Source organism: Rhamphochromis sp. 'chilingali' (genome assembly GCF_963969265.1).
Source record: "Rhamphochromis sp. 'chilingali' genome assembly, chromosome: 12".
NCBI classification, from domain to species: Eukaryota; Metazoa; Chordata; class Actinopteri; order Cichliformes; family Cichlidae; genus Rhamphochromis; species Rhamphochromis sp. 'chilingali'.
The window spans coordinates 2,086,172-2,104,048 of record NC_137939.1 but is presented as its reverse complement, the minus strand read 5'-3'; the positions used below and the strand labels follow the sequence as shown (position 1 = coordinate 2,104,048).

Here is a 17,877-nt window from a genome sequence, read left to right as displayed (position 1 = left end):
TGTCTGCCTTAAGACAGAGGGATGTGTCGCTTTAGTATATTTGTTAGCTTGTTGCTTCACACATGTGAGCCACATGCAATGATACGTTGAAGAGCGTTCTCTCATATTGCTGATTGTCTTCCATGTGCTATGTTTAGCTGTATGTGTCAGCAGCATACTTAGCATACAGTGAAGAGTTCCCTCTGTGTTCATCCTCTGTGCTTCCTCACACGATCCACCCCCTGCTGTGAGTCATCTTCTTGGAATGTGTGTATGTACGTGCTAACATGTATGTTTATGTGCACATGTGGCATGTGTGCGTGGGTGCATCCGTTTCTGTGTGTTTGCCTCTCGAGCGTGTACGTTTGTCGGTGTGTGTGTGTATAGTACTCATATATGTATGCAGCACACGCAGAGGCCATAAATTATCTGGCATTCTCCAGGCCCATCCTGAAGGAGAAGGGTAGAGAATGCACATGATCTTGGGCAAAGCTTGATGGCTATGAAATTGACCAATTGATTGATTGAAACAATTAATTTTGCACAGTGCTTTTATGGCTGAGAAGCCAAGTGATCATTAGTTTGCAACAAGCAAGTGAGGACAGCTGGAGTGTTTCATAATTTCCACAGAAACACTGCAAAGAACCAGCTACTGCTCCAGGCTTAGGATAATGATAAGCTACCGGCTATTGGTTTAAGTTATACATAATATGATAACTCAGACTGTCATGTATAAAGTCCATCTGTCTTCATCCGCCATTTTACACACAAAATAAGCCAACTTGAGCGATTCAAGCACAAAGCAGCCAATGGTCATTATTCTATGCCCTTAAATATGACAAATGTATGACTGCCTCTATTGAATACCATTCTTTACATGCCATATTACAACGCACTGCTGTTCGCCAGTATGGAGGAGCTTGACCATAAAAAGCCAGTTGCTTGGAAAATAAATCTCCACTTCTGACAAGCACTAAGCTACTATTCATTGAGGAGACTCACCATTCATACTTTATCTCCCTTTTTATTTTGGACCTGTTTGTGAGTTGTCCTTCAGTGCCTTTGTCTTTGCTGCCTTTGTTCCTAATGTACTGGCACGGCTGACTTCATTAAGCTCTGTATGCGGCAAACACATTTATGTCCTATTTTCATTTTTCCTATTTCATTTTGCCGTGATACACCACGGCACTGCCACCAAAGCGGAAAATAAACCCTCCATCAGGCTTGAAGCTACAGTGCTCTTTGTGAGCAATGTGCCACCTTGTGGTCAAACTCGGAAACTGCAACACCAGTTCAACTGAGATTTGTTTTTTAAACGAAGGTCAGCTGATATAATGTGCAGCCCGGGCAGTTCCGTCCTGCAGAAACAGATCGGAAAATTCAGACAGAGCAAAAGAATCTAATGTAGATCAGCAAAATAAGGCGTGCACGCCACTACCCAGACCTCAACCTGCAACAGGTATCTCAAACATTTCACAACCGTTCAGGAGGCGTTTCTGGCGCTGATTCTTCTAATACTTGCGGCATGACTTAATGCCAGGGCGTGTGTGAAAGTGCGTGTGTGCTTTCCTGAGAGTGAAACACCACCATGGACATTGACAGATCGCAGGGGAATGTTCAATTGCAGGTTGTTGCGTCCTGCTGTCATTGGGCTCATCTGTCACAGGGCAGGGCTAGCTGGGAGGCAGGAGTGAGGGGCGGCACTCCGCCCATAGATGATGATCACACCGGAGCTCATGCCAGGCAGGCTGCTGGCCCTGTCTTGCTCGTGTGGTCCCACGGAATTCTTGTCATTCACGAAGCAATAATAGTACAGCTGTGATAGAATACAAGGCATTATGCGGAAGAAAGGGATTTTCCCACTTCGATATGCCTACAGTGCAACTCTCCGTGTTTATCGCTTCATCTTTTGGCCACGGGGCTGTGTTGATTGCAAAATTAAAGTCTTTGTTAATATCAATCTGGCATCTCTAGAGATTATTTTTGGCTCGGTGGTGAGAAATTTCTCACTACAAATGCCACACACAGATGCTCTGTATCAGATATGACTCAATACAAAGGCCTGCAGGAACATAGCTGATCTGACTTGCTTGTACACACACACTGCTTGCAGGGAAGGCAAGGGAGAAAAAGAACTCCAATAACCTTGTGTCTTCCCCACCTAAACGCGATTTCCTCATCCTTCCTGTCTCTTTTGTTTCTTCTTCCTGTGAAAAAAAAAAATCTGCTGTTGTCACACTGACACAGGGCTGCACTTTCACATGTGCACCCTCTACAGTCAAGGCCGGGAAGTGCCTTTGTTGTTACATGAGAAAAGATACAAACAGGAAGGCCAATTACGGCTCAGCAGTCATCTATCTGTCAACCATCTGACAGGAACACAGTACAGCCAAATATATGGCTCCCCCATAAATCACTGCATCTCACTCTAACTAGCTTGTCTTGTATGAGTAATTAGTAGTATCATGCAGAAGCATTTTGGCGTCCCGAAATACCATTAGATCATTTTCCTTTTGATTTTCAGTCACTTTTCTCCAAAACCCACACACTCAAATGGCCAAATGTTCCTGAAAATTATATGCATAAAACTGATTTAGGAGGCACTCAGGAAATCGATCATGCAACAGAATCGTTTAATGTTTAAGGAAGGGCCTTATGATTTGTGGATGTTGAAACAGAGTTCATATTCCACATTTAAAGATTAAAAAGAGGACCTTGTATTTTCATAGTGAGCCCTAACCGCCTCGTACCCCCTTTGCAGTGGTCCCTCCCCGAGAGCTCCATTGCTATTGCAGATGCTTTATGATGGGCAATTTAGCTTCAGCTGCTATCTGAGCCATCTCAGGAATGGACGCGCTTAGAATCAAGTGCAATAAAGCAGGGAGGGAAGTGGGAACTAAAGGGGGGTGGGAGAAAAACAAAATGCAGAGACAACAAGCTCGTCTGGACAGCGCCTGCAAACAAATGGGGTTTTTTTTTTCGGGGGGCAAGGGGGGTGGGGTGGGGTTGGGCCTGCTGTGGATGCACACAAACACAAACATTGATTTCCCAGGCGCTCAGCTAGACAAGAAAGAGCCATGCCTGTTTGTTATCAAGGGAGCCTCCAAACAAGGCCAAGCCTGTCCGAGCAAATATCACATTTTCTGCCCGTTTGTGTATGTGCATGTCTCAGTGAGGACCAATCTGAGTTTGAAATAGTGGGAGTGAGGCCTTTGTGTGGATATTTTAGGCTGGTCCTGCCTGTGCGACACACCTTCAAAGTGTTGTCTGAGGTGATAGGATTTAGGACAGAATTACATTTAGGTTAAGGTTAGGGTAAGGGGATACAGAATGCATTTATGTCAACGAGAAAAGATGGAAGTGCGAGCGTTTGTGCGTATGTGTGTGTGTGTTTGTGTAACATTTAGTCCTCCACACTGGCTCGGCTTTGTTGAGTCTGCTGAGCCCCAGGAAATCTCCAGAGACAGGGAGACAGATTTACACCCTTCCCCCTGAGAAGGCTATAATGCCTGGGACCCAGCAGAGCTATGGAAGGGTCCAAGAGCAGTGAGTGGAGACCAGGGTGATGAAACAGAGAGGGAGAGGGAAAGAAGGGAAGGATAAAGGGAGAGAGGAAGGATGAAATACGGCAGAAACCGGGACTGCGATATCGATGGAATGCAACATTGCTGAAATTTTGCTTGCCGCCCTTCGCCTCTGCTCACACAGCCTATCTCTCTTTCTCCTACACACAAACACACACACAACACACAACACACACACACAAGGGGATGCCATAAATCTGCCAGTGAGCACTGCTGGGATAGAGACACCTAAGACAGGCCTATGCTGTGTTTGGAGAGAATGCAGATGTACCTGCCTCCAGCACATCATCCTCTGTCCCTCTTCCTCTCCTTCATTCTACTCCTCTCCACCCCTTCTTTTTATCCTCTCGATCTCTCTCCAGAGTTCCCTGTCTCATGTTCTTAACCCCTTTCAACCTTAACTCAGTTCATCTCCCCTCCACTCTACTTTCTGCACTCCCTTCCCCTTTGGTCTCACTTTAAGAAGCGAATCTCTTCCCACTTAGGATGAACAAAACCCTTCAGCCAAGCCCAAACGCCATTGTTGGGCTGAGACGAGACTGATTCAGGAGACAGACAATAGCTCAACCAGAGGGGTACACAAATCTCTCGCTTTGCATTGCCCATGCATCGCCTTTTGGGGGAATAATGGTAATGAATACACTGTCTATACAACCTGTTTGCTGCAGTTCTTCTGTCTGAGAGCCTGTATACATCATCCGGTGACAGGTCTAACTACCTGCTGAGTGATACCTGATGTCCTCAGATGGGCTACATTCACATGGTCTATCCACCTCTACATGATATGTCTGGGATAAAAGCAAACAGGGGACATCACAAAAGAAGCATGAAACGTGTTGAATAGGTTTCATATTTGCTCACAATTTAAAAATGGCAACAGCAGGTGTGTGTATTGAGGGGATCTATAAAAGGTATCTTTGTTAGTCTGACAGCCTAATAACTTGAACAATAGCAAGTGCTTCATACCATCTGTACCATAGCCCCGATGGCCTCCAGACAAAACAGACTTAAAAACACATGCGCACACTCTCACGTTCACAACGACACATTAACACCTATGCCTTGACATTATCACAACCGGGCCTCACGCAGCCTGGTCTTCTGGCTAAAAACAAGGACTCAAACACAGGCGCACACACGTAAACATACACTGTCCAAAAAGATGTGGCCTGTGTGACCTGATTTACAGTGGAGTAAACGATTTAAGCCGCACATCTCACTCCAACACCTAAACACCTGACAGGCCTCTCATAAATAAAGCTGACTAGAGACTCCCACATAATTTATACCCTGGCTATCTCCTAAGCTAACATGTAACAGGTCTCCACTCCATATTTCACCACCCAGAGCTCGACATTCACTGGGAAAGACGGACATGCAAAAGTGAGTCCAGAAGAAGGGGGCAAGAGAACTTCAAAAGCCGAGGAGAAAGGTTTGGATTTGGGGATGCGGTATGGAGACTAAAGCTCTCTTGATCTCTACTAATGTGTGTGTGTGTGTGTGTGTGTGTGTGTGTGTGTGTGTGTGTGTGTGACCCTGGCCTAGGGCGTAGCCTAAACTAGCCTAGCCACCCCAGCTCAGATCAAGGCCCACAGTCAGGAGTTCCACTTCTGCGTCTCTCATAAATCGTCCTGCCTTTGTCTGATCTCTCTTTCACTGGCTGAAACTTATCCTCTTCCATTAAGGGTGATGGATCAGTAGCTCTCAAGGCGTTCGAGACTCTGAGGTTACAGGTCCTTGTGTAGATTGTGCTCCACGCTGTAAATGTGAGAGGCATAGACACAACCTTACACCAAACATGCAACATGAGTAAATTTTCACGGCAGAGATTGACACAGAAGGGGGGGAAATGGAAGTGTCTGAAATATTTTTATAACACCTGACAGTGATTTAAAGGAGTAATAGTATGCATTTACTTTTCTTGCAGTTTCATGCTCTTATTTGTCAGGTAGCCCCCCCCCCCCCCCCCTAAATTTGACAGCATCAGTGCTCCCTCTGGTGGCCGCTACCTGCCATGGTAATAATGTTTACTCTGAAACAACGTGCAACTCTGGGTTTTTTTTTTTTTTCAAAAGTAGCTCTTAAAAAATTTGATTTACACTCGATCCGTTTGTTGTATCAAACAATAGGTGACAATAGCAACAAACCAGGTGACAAATGTAACAATTTGTAGCTATTAAAATCTATCTAGTGCTGATTTAAGACCGTTGCTAGAAGTGGAACAACAACAATGTAATTACACCAATAATAACAACAGACGAGACAGAATGCAAATCACGAGCCTCTCCCATCCAAGCGACCTGGCTGTGGCTGGTTTCCAGGGCGTGAGAGATAATTGAATAGTTTGGCAGGAGACTTCACAAAGCCTCTCTCCACATGTTTGAACAAGGACCTACGATCAGCAGCTGCTGTGCGGTGCGTCTGTGGGCGAGCGTGTTTACTTTAAAAAGCTGGGAAGCAATAACACGTGAAAAGTGTTTTGTTGTTTTTCACAATGGTGGCCGATGAAAATGTTAACAGCTTAAAAAAATCACTGCAGAGTTTTGAAACGTCAAAATTTCCTTCATATAAACTGAGCTGCTTAACTGAGGCTTTGTTTGCATTTTTTGCAGTGACGCTTAAATCTGCACCAATGGAAAGCACAGAGACGCTCTGAATCACAGAAACATTTATTCTTATTATATTTTAATGCATAGTATTGTTTGACGGAGGGGTGCTGTTACTTCACGTCGAAGCTGTTGAGTGACATTGCCCCCAGCTGGTGAGAGTAGGAAACAGCAGCAGTGAATGTGAAGCTGCAAATGATTCACATAGTGATGCACACATGTGAGGTACAAATGAACTGTGTTTTATTTATTTATTATTTTTATTGTGCGTGTGTGTGTGCGCGCGCGCGCGTGTGTGTTCCATGGCGAGGAGAATGCGCATGCGCGTATATCGGGTGAGAGGTGGCCTTTTGTCTCGGAATGTCGGTCGCCTGCGCTTGCGCGTTGCTTCTCCGGCCATCGTAGGCGCATAAAGCCTGGTAAATTGCACCAGGGCAATAAAATGGCAATAAAATGACAACAACAGTGCATTAATCCATCACCAGGGAGCGCTGACGGTACTGTAAAGAGCTCTGGCTGGAGTCGGAAATGATTTCTAGGTTTATCAGTTCAGTGGCTGCAGCGTCCATTCAGCTTGCCAGGGGGCAGTGAGGAGCTGGAAAGTGCTGAGATTCTCCTTCCCACTGGACTAGGCTTATATTAATAATCGGGCAGGTATTTAAATAAATAAATAAAAAATTACAAAATGTAGCAACTTTGTATTGAATGGTCCCCCTTCTTTTAATTAGAAGACAGCTTTAATGAAATGGAGCTTTTAACTTGCAGGAGACCGATAAAAAAAAATTCCCAGCTCCCTACTTCTCTCTGCCTGGCCTTATTTGGAGCAGTATTTTCCATGCCATGTTCTCACAGGGAGGCAGGGCTTCATTGTTTCAGTGGTACAGCCCCTCCAGCCTTCAGCCTCCTCTCTGGCTCCCCGTGGCTCCTGGAGAAAGAGAGCTTTATTTAGGAGCACCTGGATTTATGTGGAGGAACCAAAAGCAGCAGGTGATGGAAATCACTGGCCCAGTAGGCTAGCTGTGGCCAGGGGGTTCTGGCAAGGTAGTAAGTGGGCCCTGTGGGTCACACTGTCATTTCCTGTTTCTCTACCCCTTTGCTCTCTTTTTACTGTCTTTCTATCCCAGCCTGCCTTCATCTACTGCCTCTACCTTCCTGCCAGGATCACTTCCTCCAATAGGAAACAGATGAGTTGCTCAGAGTCTGAGGTGGCCGTGATTTGCCCTTCCCATAATCAAGGCAACACATCTGACATAGATTTTCACATAGTTGGGGCTAAAACATGCCGTTAAAGATGCTGTTTTTAAGTAATGCAGCCTTATTAACAAATATTATCAAAAGTTATTTTTCATGGAATGTTAAAATCCAAACAAAACCATTTTTAAAAGAAGATTACCTAAGGTGAAGCCATTCTTTTCAGAGTTCAGCTTTGACGCTTAACCACTGGTTTCGTGGCTTAGCACTGACACACCTTTGATTTTGCACCTACACCTCAGGTCGTGTCAGACATGACAACTGAACATTTCACAAAATAACCTCTGAGCAAGCATATTGTAGACTTTTAGACCTCCGCTCCCCAGATGAAACCACTAGCCGGCAGCTATTCCACAGAAACAGCAATCTAAACTGAACCAGGTGTGCACATGCTGCAGTGGAGAGGTCAAAAAGTGGGAACACATGATCCACTCTTTCTTCTTTCTTTTTTCCTGCTCTTCTTCCATTAATGATTGCTGCCTGGTTGAAAGAAAGAAAGAAAGAAAGAAAGAAAGAAAGAAAGAAAGAAAGAAAGAAAGAAAGAAAGAAAGAAAGAAAGAAAAACCATCTGCACTAAAATAGACCATTAAACCTTCCAATAACACTTATGTAATGTGTAGCTCAGTGTATGGCAAACAGATTTCAAACCAGGCAACACAAGCACAATGAATTTGTGTGTGTGTGTGTGTGGGGGGGGGGGGGGGGGGGGGGGGTAAAGTGGTGGACAGACAGTACAAAGTAGGGAGACAGAACAAACAGCCTATGCTGTGGAGAGACATCTGTTTGGTCTGCTCTGCACTCTAGAATCTCTCACATCGACTGGACCCCCGTCACGCTGCTCTGCCTGGGTTTATTTCTGGCCAGCAGTTGAGATGAAGGACTCAATGTTTAGACATGAGCTGTTAGGATAAATTGTCCCGTGCGCGTTACAGATCCCGCAAGTAAAGCCCTGTATCACTGCGCCCTCAGAAGTACGACATCCAGGACACATTATATTTCACTAAGATTCTGCAATGAATCAGTGTGCAGTCCGTCCACCTCTATTTCACTTAGTTTTATTACAAATGTGTTTACTGCTAATCAGTGTAATGGACTGGACCGTGAGCACTTGAATGTGTGTTTAACTTATATATTCTGTGAGCCTTGGGAGATGACAGGGTCCTTACAAGGATGGTGGTTGTAATATTGAATTATAAAACCTATTCAAGAACCTGTCAAGAGCCCCTTTATCCTGTGTGGAGTAACATCTATGCCTTCTTTTATATGTTAGATTTGTTATGGAACGCAGCTTTATAAAGTATTTATCGAGCCTTTATAAGCCACTAAAATTACAATCAGTTCAGGAGCCACCTCCAGCAGCAGAGCAGCCCGTGTTGTTGAAAGCTCTCAATTCTAAGGCCCGGCTGAGCCTCGCAGCATTTTAAGTTCTGCCAGAACTGTTCCTTGTGGATCAGTTAATATGAACCTCCACATCTCCTGCTGAAATAAATACTACTGTGGAAACTGTGGGGATTTCATGGCCTCTCTGAACTCTAATCCTTGATGGAAATAGAAAGGACTGAAACTTCATGATCATTTGGCTCACTGTAATATGTGTAAACTTCTACGGTAGACAAATGTGATTTTTTTCCTTACTCTAAGAAAATGAGCCTATTGCAGCTGGGCCCTTTTCACTTGGTTATAAGCCTTGCATTCTATTACCTCAGGCATATAATGCTTCACATTCATATACATGGTAACATTAGATAGTTTATGGCTCTGTATTATGTCAAGACTGGCTAAGGCTGGGAGAATGTTGTGGTCAGCGGTGGGTCAAAGACTGTCAGGGCTCTGAGCTGGCAGAAAGCCAGGCTCAGTACGTGTTTGCCCTGAATGTTAATGGATTAACGCTCACCACACATACAGCCAGACTGGGAAACTCAAGATGACTTTTTACGTGAAAGGCCGCCAATAAGTCGCCATCATAAATTCAGGGACACATGCTGTCTGTACGACCACGGCAGTCAGGCATGTTCCCTCCGGGAGGCCAGGGCTGAGGGACTCCGTGATGGAGAATGGGGGAGCAGGTGGGCTCTGTGTTGGCTGACCTTGCCTCTGGAGCCCCGCAAGATATGATCAGAGCATGCCGGCAGCTGTGGCCTTGCTTTAAAGCACCCAAGGTATCATGTAGAGCAGGTACAGCAATGCAGTATTCTACAGCCTACTGTCACATTACCCTTAACCGCTTAAGATTATGTCTTCATACAGTGTTTTAAACTCAGACCCTGCTGATTCAGCACTTTGCACCCCTAGTGAAGCCCATTGTGTTACGCAATTTTTCTCTTAATTGCTTCAAGCGAGTAACTTAGGCTTGTCTAATGTGAATTTCTGCACGGCAAAGAGAGCTGCTGTTGCACTGCTCAAACACTCTGCAGCGACAGCCACAATCTCTATGTGTAATTTAGCAGCAGGGGACAATGAGATAATCTTGCAGGAGAGCCTATACTACCAATTTAAAATCAGTAAAAATGCACAGTTTTTTCTTTTTTTTTAGGAGCTCCACTTAAGCTGTGCTGTAAATAAGAACTCAGTTCGAAGCACGTAACTGTTGCCTGCCTTCAGAGGGGGTCATTTTCAATCCACTGATGGGTTCACAGCAGATTTCACTTCAAAGTTTCACATCCATTTTGACAGTAATGCTCTCAATTTTTCCTTATTATTTTGCTATTGCACTGCGAGCAATTAGGCATAATTATGTCAGTGGATGATCTCTAGCAGTTTACTGAAGGAGTGACTTAGAAGCAATCATTAGCAGCAGCATGGTTTTAAAAAGCTGAGAAAAAAAAGTGACACATGCCTGAAACCCCCCCCCCCCCCCAAAAAAAAAAAAAAAAAAAATCTTATTCTATAGTGGATAAAACACTGTGCTGTGGTTTCCTATGATTTTCTGTCTCCAACAACCCAGGCCTCACTTAATGCCTTCAATCTTTTGTGCTCTCTCTTTCTCTCTCTCTTCTCTGCAAATTAATTTATGGTCTAATTACAGGACAAGCCTCCAGATATGAAGGAACACAAATCACTGGTCCTTACCAGATGGCAGAAAAACGGCACAGGATAATTGAAAATCTAGAAGTGGATCAATATTTAGAAGCCCAAGGTTACACGAAGTATGACACTACTATTAACATGGAAATATGATGCATTACATCCACAGGCAAATTGGCTCCTCTTTCTATTTGACGGTGAGTGAGTACTGACTGATAAGCTTCTAAATAACAAAGATGCAACACTAGCTTTAAACTATTAGAAGCTTAGCTGCTGCTGCTGCTTAGACACGTGCACGCGGCCTCTCGATGCACTGCACCACACCGCTGCGGTCTTACAGTGGTACCTGTGGCCACATGTGCAGCATACTTGCTGGTCGGAGGTATGCGGAGCAGGTCTCCTTTATAACAAGCCGTGTACCCTGAAAGCTCAAAGCCCTGCCATGTCACCGACTACCTCTGGCTTACCCCACCCTTCTCCAGCATTTACCTCTGGCCTGTTAAAAATGATATCAGCTCATGGAGGGCAAGCATTAGCATTTGCATTTTATTGGAGGAACAGAGATTTAGAGCAGAGGATATATCAGCTCTGAGCAGACAGAATTAGTTAACAATGCATTACCTGCCTTTTATGGCAGCTATAACTCTTTCCCCCTGGTGGGGAGAGGAGATGAAGGGAGGAGTGTTGGGGAGGGGAAGGGGAAACACAGCCAGCAGTAGGTTGGTGGTGAGAGCTGTGGAGCAGCACATGGGTGGGGGGGCATTTAGAAGGAAGACGCTTTGTCTGTGGTGCTTTACTGCGCATTAAGTGTGATGGGCACCCAAATTAGAGCATCACGCCACAATCACCTTCACACAGATCAGTGCGCTTCGAGACGACGCCGATGCAGTCGTCGCCGCAGACATTTTTATCTGATTGGATCAAGGAGGCGCAGCTGTGTCTACATGATCACAGCACAAGTAAAGGCCACATCAAATTACACCGGCCTGTGTGATACTTGTGACTCACGACGCTTTGTCTTTTTTCCCACAATTTTTCGTAGTTTTGCTGAGACTGACAGAGGAAGGTGAATCTTTCCTCTTTTTGTGCTCACGTTATCTCCACGAGCGCATGTTTATTTGTTTGTGGCATCCCTGAGCAAGCTGTAACTCTGATGAGGCCCCACTGCTGCAGTCCCTTTCCTCACCACAGCTGCACAGTAGCTCCCCCGACGCTCATTTTGTGCAGTGTGCAGCAAGACGGCCCACCTCTGCTGTGGACAGTACCCTGTGGAACTCATTTGCACTAGAAGTTACTAGCGGGGGGAAGTATGTTTGAAGTGCAGAGAGGCTGCTGCGAATAAATAAATACATTTACACCAGAATATGATTCCCATGGCAAAAAACAGCGTTAAGGGTTTTATAAATTTTATATATTACAAATGTCAAGTTGTACTTCTTTGCAGCGTCAAAAATCTGTGTCCTGAAAAGCCAACACTTTTTAAGCATTTCAAGCTTTGATGGAGCTTTACACTTACATCCTTCTGATCAAATACCCTCTACGCCGCCTTTACTTTGTACTGCATTTGCCACACATAGTCACCAGAGCCTCTTGTTAATGCACAGTGTCTTTCCCAACCAAACCCATACTGGCCTGGGTTTGTGAGCAGACAGCTCCAGGCTCCATAAAACAGCCTCCCTCTCTTTGCCCAGCTTAATGGTCCCAGGGGCTGGATATTTACTAGTGACCTTTGCATTCCATTTGGAGTGTAAAAGCCTTTTTGCAAGGAAAATTCCATCACTTTAGACGTAGCCAAGCAGCACAGTGTGTGTGTGTGTGGTGTGTGTGTGTGTGTGTGTGTGTGTGTGTGTGTGTGTGTGTGTGTGTGTGTGTGTGTGTGTGTGTGTGTGTGCATGTAAAAAAGAGTTGCTATAAAGGGCAGCAAGAAAGAAAAAGATGGTGGTGCGAGAAGAACAAGACTACACCTTCACTGCGGTTTATGACTAATCTTGCAGCTGGTCCGTATAGGAGCGACATTATTCTTACCTTATATTATATACCTTTTTTTTTTTTTTTAATAAAAATTAACAACTCGTATTGTAATGCACTTAGTTATTTCATAATTTGTTATGGTTGCCAGATAAAGGGAATTATAATTTGTTCTCACATGCTTAGAGTCTGGTTTTAGCATAGCTTCAACTCCCTGCTTGTGTTTTTCTTTGAGTTTCAAGTAGAAGAAAAAAAACCCACATATTGCAGCGATGCATATTTGTTTTTATGGCTGCATCATGAAATTGAAGTGGATTGCTTCAGTGGCGTAAGGGTTTAAGGCACCAACCATGAATGAGCCATAATAACTGAAGTTTCTATCTAACCTTTATTGTGTGCTATTCCTTCATCTGTCTTTCTTGAACATTAATATGAGCACCAAAACAAAAATGACTAATTGTATTGGATTTTTGTTTTATGTGTTGTGAGCCACTTTAGATATAGATAAAGTATCTTAATTTAATTTAACAGATGTTTTAATCAGCTCTATGAGTTGGGGAGATATGGATGGCTTCAGCAGAAATGGTAAACACACTGTGAATCCCTGGACCTCAAAAAGCTGCATAAAAATCCATAAACACCCATTTATGACTTGTTCATGTGAGCAACTTTAAGAGTTTGAACTGTGAATGACTTGCATAAAAATACCTTTACTTTTGGATTGCTATTGATTAACAGCACCATCTGCTGGGGAAGAGCAGCCATTGCGCTTTAAACCTTTAACGGATAAAAAGTCGTTTCACTTTGAAAAGAAACAAGCCCATGTAATGATACCCATCATATGTTATCCGGCCAAGATGGTGATTTTCCCTCAGGTAGGAAACTTCCAGATATTAAGTTACAGTTTGCCTCCATAACAGTTCTTACGAATTATATTCAAGAAATTTCTAGTATTATTTTCTGACTTAAATGCTTTGTGAATGGAATATTCAGTCTAAAATGAAACCGACAGCAACTTTAACACTGAAAATGTTTATTAAAGGGTGCTACTGTACACATACTCACAACATTTCATTCACACAAGAAATAGTCTACATTTTAAAAATTCTGCACTGGCAAAAAAATAAAAGAAAATAAAAAATAATAATTCAGGAACCGAATACTTGTTATTAAAGGAATCGACACCAGAAGGATCATCTAAGTTAATATCAAGGGACATAATTTGTGTATGGTACATATGAAAAGGGGAGAGGTGCACAGCCTTCATTCACAATGCCAATTAAAGCTAAAAACATTGATAAAAAAATTTTTTAAATCAAAAATAAAACAGATTTTATTCGGTAGACACGAAACATTTGGTCCCAAGAGTCCACGCTGGAGCACAACAGATCAAACTGCAAAGCTGACATCCATCTAGTGTATAAAAGCTTGGAGGTGCTTTTCAGGTCCCAGAAAAGAAAGAGAAAAAAAATGTAAGTAAAATAAAAGAAATCTTAAGCTAAGAACAAATAGAGTCAACACAAGAGAACCCAGGATGTGACCAATTCAGTTCAAAGCTTGCTTTAATGTTTGAAATTATGGCAATGTCAATAACCATTTAACATAAAAATCAAAAGATGACTAACAACAACTATTAAAACCACAGGGTTGTCATAGGGATTGGTCACACATTCAAGGTTTACATCTTTTGGCCACAAGGTGGCAGACCCTAATGACAGGCACAACCCTGGCTTCATTTCACTTGGATACATAGAAGATTGTCAGACTTGAACAAACAAAAACCCCAAAACAAACAAACAAAACAAAAACGCTTATTTAAAAGGGAAAAAAAAATGTGCATAATTGGTTTTACTGTCCTTTGGGTTAGCTGTTGATGTGGTAATGTATATTTGTATAGACCGGTATATTTGAACGTGAAAATAAAACTTTGTTATTTAAAAAAACAAACAAACCACAAGACAAAAAACAACCCACCACTACATTATGAATTACATTATGAAAAAACTGAGTAAATCCATCCTGGCAGGCTTTACAGCAAGACAAATGAGAAACCTATGATATCGAAGTTTTTCCTTTTAAAAGGAAGCGATTATGCAGTCAGGAAAGTGCGGCGGCGGCTTCCTGACTTTAAAAAATAAAAAATGTTGTTTCCATCTTTGTGGTGTCAGCTGGGTTCTTAAAAAGGAAGAGGTACACCGTTTATAGCAAATTAAAAGTTGTGAACCCACAATGGAACACACTCTGGGTTAACACAGCCTTTACCAACTCTGATTTTCAACACTAACATAATCGTATCCTGTAAGCACTAAAACAATGTGTTAAATTTTTTTTTTTTTTTTTTTTTGAAGAAAGTAAAGAATACAAAGACAGAATAGTATAAACTCTCCCCAGTAGCATATCACCCATGTCAACTACAGCTTCTCCTCCTGAATGATGGATCCTTTTTAGTAGTCTGGGCCCGTGTGCTCCAATGAGGCTTGGATGGAGATAACACAGTGTCCAAAATTTGTGTGTGTCATTGCTGGACATGGTAAAAATTGAAGGTTGGGAGTTTAGGATGTGAAAAATGTCCGACTCAAGGTTGTCCCTGCAGTGAAGAGGTCCCGTTTCCTCCTGAGGCGATACACTCACGCACTGACTGCATCCTTCTCCTTCTTGTCACTGTCTTCATGCCAGGTGAGACGTTCCTCATAGAAGGCTATGACAATCTGTGGGCACTTATGATTGGCCTCCTTTGCGAGCACGAGATCAGCCTCATCAGAGTCTTTCCTGGAAAGAGAAAGTTTAAAATTACCGCTTGGGTTTGTGTCTTTGCACAACCAAGATATAATATCTCCGTTTTCAAAACACTTGCAACATGCAAATTTTGTCCAACTAGTTAAAATGTAGCATAAGATTTCACACATTACATTAATTACATGGAGTGCATTTAAATTCCATCTGCTGCAAGTGATTTTTAAAATAACTTACAAGAAATTAAAAGAAAAAGAAATTTGAACTGTACAGCTTTCTGTGATAAACTACTATTAAACTACTACAACTATTATCTGACATTAACCCTTAAACGGGGCTTGACCAAGGATGAACAACAGTGTACTACCCTTATCCCTCAAGATAATATGCAATTACATACCATAGGCCAGCTAAGCTATAAATGCTGCTAAAGGCAGTTTACAAATAGAAATATCAGAGTGTAAGAAGAATTATGTCAGTACAGCCTGCATACAGCAGAAGAACTGCCTGCATCTGAATGGTTGTGCATATAAGAAGATTTCTAACACTAGGTGCATTTATTGATCGATTTCACACAAAAACTAAAGGCAAAATTAAATCAAGACTTTCAGAACCTACCACTTCATAAGAAACATGAGGTCTCCACACGAGTCTGTTGCTCCAATGATCTTCTCCGGCTCAAGTCCTCTCTCAAAGCCGCGTGCGACTAGAATGTCATCCTGAAAGACCCCGAACAAAATTACTTTAGAAATCTGGATTTTGTATTAAACTCTTGAATTTACACCAGCTGTCTTTAAATGTAAACAGTCTCAGTTTCCACACACCTTAGATAAATGTGTTGTGCTAACTTAATGTCAAGTGAAAAAGGAAGCCAAATGCAGCACATTTCAAGTTCTAGACATCCTGCTTCTGCAGCCAAAAATAGTTCTTACCTCTTTTTTCTTCTTGGGCTTACTTCCACCTTCCTCGTCATCATCCGAGCTCCTCTTCTTTGAGCTGCTAGAATCTTTGGAGCGTCCAGAGGCGGCCGTGTTTGATTTGCTGGCCCCACTGCTGGGTGTGGAGGTCCCGCCACTGCTTTTCTTGTAGGTCTTCATGAATTCTGAAATAAGCTCAGGGCAATCCAAATTTTTCTCTGGTTCCCATGTGTTGTGCTTGCTGAGAAAGAGCACAGAACAGAAAAATCAGTGCAGCCTTAATGCACCAGTTTGGATTGGAAACTGCAAGATATGCTAAAAAATTTGATATCTTGCAATGTTTAAAACACTATAATCTAATGTTCCTTTCATGGTCATTACTGTGCTTTAGATGACAGCATCTGTGTCTAAGAGAGCTGTTCTGTTGTGCACTGGGTGCATCTTGGACCCGAGTGTTAGAATAGCAATCTCCAATAACCTACCTACTCCAAAATGTGACCAACTGTTTACAACATTTAATTTTAATAGAGATTCAAAAGATTTTTGACTATGGGAGCTATGACCGTTGTTAGTACATTTATTTAATTACTTACTCCGAGTATCCCTTCCACTTTAGGAAGAACTCAACCCTTCCTTTCACCACCCTCCTGTCCAGCACTTTTTCCACAACATATTCTTCCTCATCAGAGGATGAAGACTCTTCTCCGCGAGACTTTTTGCCCATGGTAAAGTTTGGTGCTTAACACAACGCGGTTGCAGGTGACACTTCCCTGTTTAGAAAGAACGGAAAAGCTCGCGTTAAAGATATTTGAGTTTTGATCGCTCTCCCACTAGCTCTAGTTAATAAAAAAAAACCGCACCAATTTTTAAAAAGAATAATGGCTACACAGCCACATCACTCCAATCGCAAAGCAGCTACAAATTACAGATCGGTAACACTTTAACATTAGCTAATTAGCCACAGCTAGCAAGATTGTTATCATATTTCAACGAGAGGCTTAATATCGTTATAGTTTGTTTAATTGCAACATGCAACGTTAAAAAGACCAACTAAACAGTGCAGCTAAATATCCAGATCGCAATCTACTCGCTAAATCGGTGAAAAGTCGGTCACTGTTACTACAAAAACGTACAAATAGCAAGGACGACGGCTACTAGCTGAATGGCGCTAGCAGCAAAGCAAATGAAAACTTGCTACAGCAGGTAGCCTGCAAGCAACCGCTAAATCGAGCTAAACTACTATGCTATCAAACCATGCGCCCATATCTACAGCGGCATGAAACTGCAAAAAATAGTGTCTTACTCTTCTGGAGGTCCCAACCGTCGATCTGTACCCGTCAAACCCTGTCTTTGTGGAGGAGCGGCGAGGCCAACCTTTCAGCTACTTTAGCAGCTAGCACAACACACACACACATACACACAAAGGTGCTGTGCGCAAAAAAGCGCGCGTTAAAGCGCACAATAACTGACCCGCCCCTCAGTCAGCTGATGATCTTCATATAAAGTGGTTGAATGTGCTTCTATCGTGTTTTTAAGTTTATTCTGTAACAATTTGGATTTTTTTTTATCTTAATACGTGTGCACTCTGTATAGAAAATATTTTTCTTTGATAAGAAGGTGTGTATGTTAATGTGGGAGGTAGGGCTATTGCTGTACAAGGCTGCTGTGCTTCCGCCCACAAATCAAAAAAGGAATCATTTACGGTTCGTATGATGTTTAATCTAAAAAACTGACCATCTTCCTTGTGTTTTCCAGGAACATAACTTAGCGAGCTGTGCCCACTGTATGCTTACTGACTTAAAGCCGTTATACACG

The 17,877-nt window shown here is 42.7% G+C and overlaps 1 protein-coding gene across 1 annotated transcript; it reads right to left on the bottom strand.

The window, feature by feature from the left end:
• Positions 1-13,956: 13,956 nt before the first annotated feature.
• On the bottom strand, positions 13,957-17,524 carry cbx5 (chromobox homolog 5 (HP1 alpha homolog, Drosophila)). The gene is made up of 5 exons (XM_080899952.1): positions 17,366-17,524; positions 16,656-16,832; positions 16,078-16,303; positions 15,764-15,864; positions 13,957-15,181 (listed from the first exon to the last, which is right to left on the bottom strand). Exons 2-5 carry the CDS (start codon positions 16,784-16,786, stop codon positions 15,040-15,042), a joined length of 600 nt encoding a protein of 199 aa, XP_080756078.1. The 5' UTR covers positions 16,787-16,832; positions 17,366-17,524; the 3' UTR covers positions 13,957-15,039.
• Between the last annotated feature and the right edge of the window lie 353 nt (positions 17,525-17,877).

Coding starts and splice junctions, on each gene's coding strand:
- cbx5 (XM_080899952.1), bottom strand. CDS start 16,786: ATGGGCAAAAAGTCTCGCGGAGAAGAGTCTTCATCCTCTGATGAGGAA. Junction 15,865..16,077: donor AGCCCAAGAAGAAAAAAGAG/GTAAGAACTATT, acceptor GGGGTCTTTCAG/GATGACATTCTAGTCGCACG. Junction 15,182..15,763: donor CTCATGTTTCTTATGAAGTG/GTAGGTTCTGAA, acceptor TTCTCTTTCCAG/GAAAGACTCTGATGAGGCTG.